Raw genomic sequence first — 3,074 nt, 5'->3', positions numbered from 1 at the left:
TTATTATAATGATGGTGATGATGATGATGATGATGATGATGATGATGATGATGATGATGATGGTGATGATAATGATGATGATGATACTGATGATTGTTATTGTTGTTGTGTAACTTACTTTAGATACTCGAACAAGTCGTACGCGCATAACAGGCGTCAATTTTCCTTTAAAAAACGAATTATCCTCGATACTCTTTGTCAGTGCACTTGAGGTGAGATTCAAACAAACTGCAAACGTGAATGCGTTGAGATCGAGAACCCAGGATGTAATCGAGACGAAATAAAGTAAAAACGCATTGAGCTTGAATGATGATCAATGCAATCTGCCTTCTAATTTATCCATATTGTGTGTATGGCTGGATTCGGGACGTAAAAATATATCTACACCTACATTATTTTTGTCCATTCATTTGTCTTCTTAATGTCTGGCTGCCTCGTTTAAAGTACGTTTTGTCTATTTGTCTCTAAATTCTTGTCTGCATGTTTGCCTGACTCACGGTTTGTGTGTGTCGGTAAATTTGATTTTATATCTAGGTGCTTTATGCTCGATCGACACATTTTAAACAATTATTAGGAGACTGCCTTATTCTGACCCTGCCTATTCGGGATCAACCCAGGCTGAGAGGGATGCACAAGACCCGGCAGAAAGACTGAGACACTCGATACAAGTTCTCCTCACTTGAGAATCGAACTCGGGTCTCGTGCATCATGCATGCGCCAGTGAAGCGCCCAACGCTACACCACATACGCTGGTGGTGTGTCTATGAGTATGTTTTGTCCATAGTGTATGGCTCTTTTCGTCAATATAGATAGTCAATTTGGTGTGTCTATGAGTATGTTTGGCCTATAGTGTATGGCTCTTTTCATCTATGCAAACGGTCAATTTGGTGTGTCTGTGAGTATGTGTGGCCTATTGTGTAGTGTATAGCTCTTTTTGTCTATGCAGACGGTTAATTTAGCTTATGATGGTCTCAAGGTTGTCTTCATGCAGCTTCTTTCATGGCTAATTCTTCCTATGTTTGAAGCACAGATTCTATCGCAATGCTTGCATGTCAGTGACGTGGATGGAAGCTCTGTATTTCTGCTGTTTTCCTTTCGTCATTGGCGCTTCCCAGCCTGGTTGTTTCTAAGGCTGCTGTCTAGCATTATAGTTCTTTCCTCTATCCTTTTCCTCCATCTTTTCCTAACCTCAGCTATTTCTTTCCAGATGCTGGCATTTACTCCAAGCTTAGATAAGCTGTTTTTACAGGTGTCTCTGTACCTCAATTTTGGTCTTCCTCTTGGTCTCTTTCCCTGGGCAAGTTCGCCTATAGTATATAGAGGCTAAAAAGATGTCTTAAAGAACGATTTAAAATCTGTTCTGAGTGCATGTGAGGAACACAGAAACACCCGGACTTATTCACTTTTGTTATAGTTAGCGACATTCAATAATAATAAAGATAATATTAATGATGATGATGATGATGATGATGATGATGATGATGATGATGATGATGATGATGATGATGATGAAGATGATGATGATGATGATGATGGTGATGGTGATGATGATTTTTGCTTTTGTTTTCTTAATGGGCCTGGCGGACTACACGAAGAAATCTTCGAGCGAAATAGAGGCTCTTTTTCGGCTCCATTGTCAATTTGCTAAGCGGCACCTCCACTCGTCCAAATAACTCCATTCGAATGGCCTGGTGATGATGATGATGATGATGATGATGAGGATGATGATGATGGTGATGATGATGATGATGATGATGATGATGATGATGATGGTGATGATATGAAAGTAAAATAATGATATGATGTTTATTTAATGCCTACCACATATACACACACAATAGAATTCTTAGACTTCGAGTCTTCCGGATTTGCTCCTCCCCAACCCCTTCTTCTTGGTTTTTCTTTCCTGTCTAGGAATACCACTACAGTCGCATGTCCAACCCTACTAGAAAAGCGTTGGAAACGAATCTGGCTTCACTGGAAGGCGGGAAATATGGTCAGTTATATTTGTGCTTGTGGTGCTTCATGTAAGGCTTCAGGTCTTCACAGTGTTTGCTCTTTGCTCTTCGGGAATTTGTGAGGCATTGCGCTCGTCAAAATAATGAAATCAAAGAGAATGGCATTTTTCTTTTCTTTTGGCAATTTTTATCGAATTTTTATTTTTTGGCTCACACCTGTTATGTGTATTCAAAAATATATTGATGTATGGATTTTACTTAAAAAAGGTTAAACCACAAAACTGTAAATTTACAGTTAACAAGGACTCTCAAGATTTGGAAATCACCAAACTTTGGCGGCCATTTTCTCTCTCCCCCTCTCTATCTCCCGCTTTCTCCTTCTCTCTTTCCCTTTCTGTCTCCCCCACTCTTTACACCCCCCCCTCCTTTCTATCTTTCTCATTCCTCTCCCATCTGTCTCTATTTCTTCCACTCCCCTCTTCCTTTCTCTCCCCTCTTATATCTCTTCCCTCCGGCTTCCCCCCCTCTCCTGCTCCCCTCTTTTTCTTTCTCTCTTATTTATCTCTCTTCTTCTCCGCTCACCCCTCTTTCTCTCTTCTCTCTCTCTCTCTCTCTCTCTCTCTCTCTCTCTCTCTCTCTCTCTCCAATAGTCACTGTAAGACTGATTGTTAAGAATATGCAATGTTTTACCATGGACTACATTTATTAGTTTTTCAGCAAGAGTTCTATTAAAAGAAACTGTTTTTTTCTGCGAACTTTTACCACAAATTTTATTCCTAAGCAAAATTGTACCTCCACCTCCCTGTTGATGTGATCATAAACAAAGAATGTTTCCCACACATCGTAAAACCATTTTGGAATATGGGTGGCAACTGTAGTAACTTAAACGTAATCGAATCAAAGTGGGACAGAACGGGTACGACGAAGTAAAAAAAAAAATAATAGCCGTCCCAGAGAAGAAAAAAAGACAATTCACTTAATAAAAACCCGACCGAAAATAACATCGGCCTCAAGACTGTCAGTCTGCTTTAGACAACTTGCAAACCCATCATCATCATCATCATCATCATCATCATCATCATCATCATCATCATCATCATCATCATCATCATCATT

The 3,074-nt window shown here is 39.7% G+C and overlaps 1 protein-coding gene across 1 annotated transcript in view; it reads left to right on the top strand.

The window, feature by feature from the left end:
* LOC101859110 (cystathionine gamma-lyase) overlaps nt 1–3,074 on the top strand; it is a gene marked incomplete in the record, with an annotated part of 21,796 nt that overhangs the window by 6,826 nt on the left and 11,896 nt on the right. The window contains 1 exon segment of the mRNA XM_013084484.2: nt 1,915–1,996. Within this exon segment, the coding sequence (XP_012939938.1) occupies nt 1,915–1,996 (82 nt within the window).

This window comes from Aplysia californica, unplaced genomic scaffold, assembly GCF_000002075.1.
Source record: "Aplysia californica isolate F4 #8 unplaced genomic scaffold, AplCal3.0 scaffold00297, whole genome shotgun sequence".
Lineage (NCBI taxonomy): Eukaryota > Metazoa > Mollusca > Gastropoda > Aplysiida > Aplysiidae > Aplysia > Aplysia californica.
The sequence above is the reverse complement of the archived record's forward strand: the minus strand, read 5'-3'. Positions and strand labels throughout refer to the sequence as shown.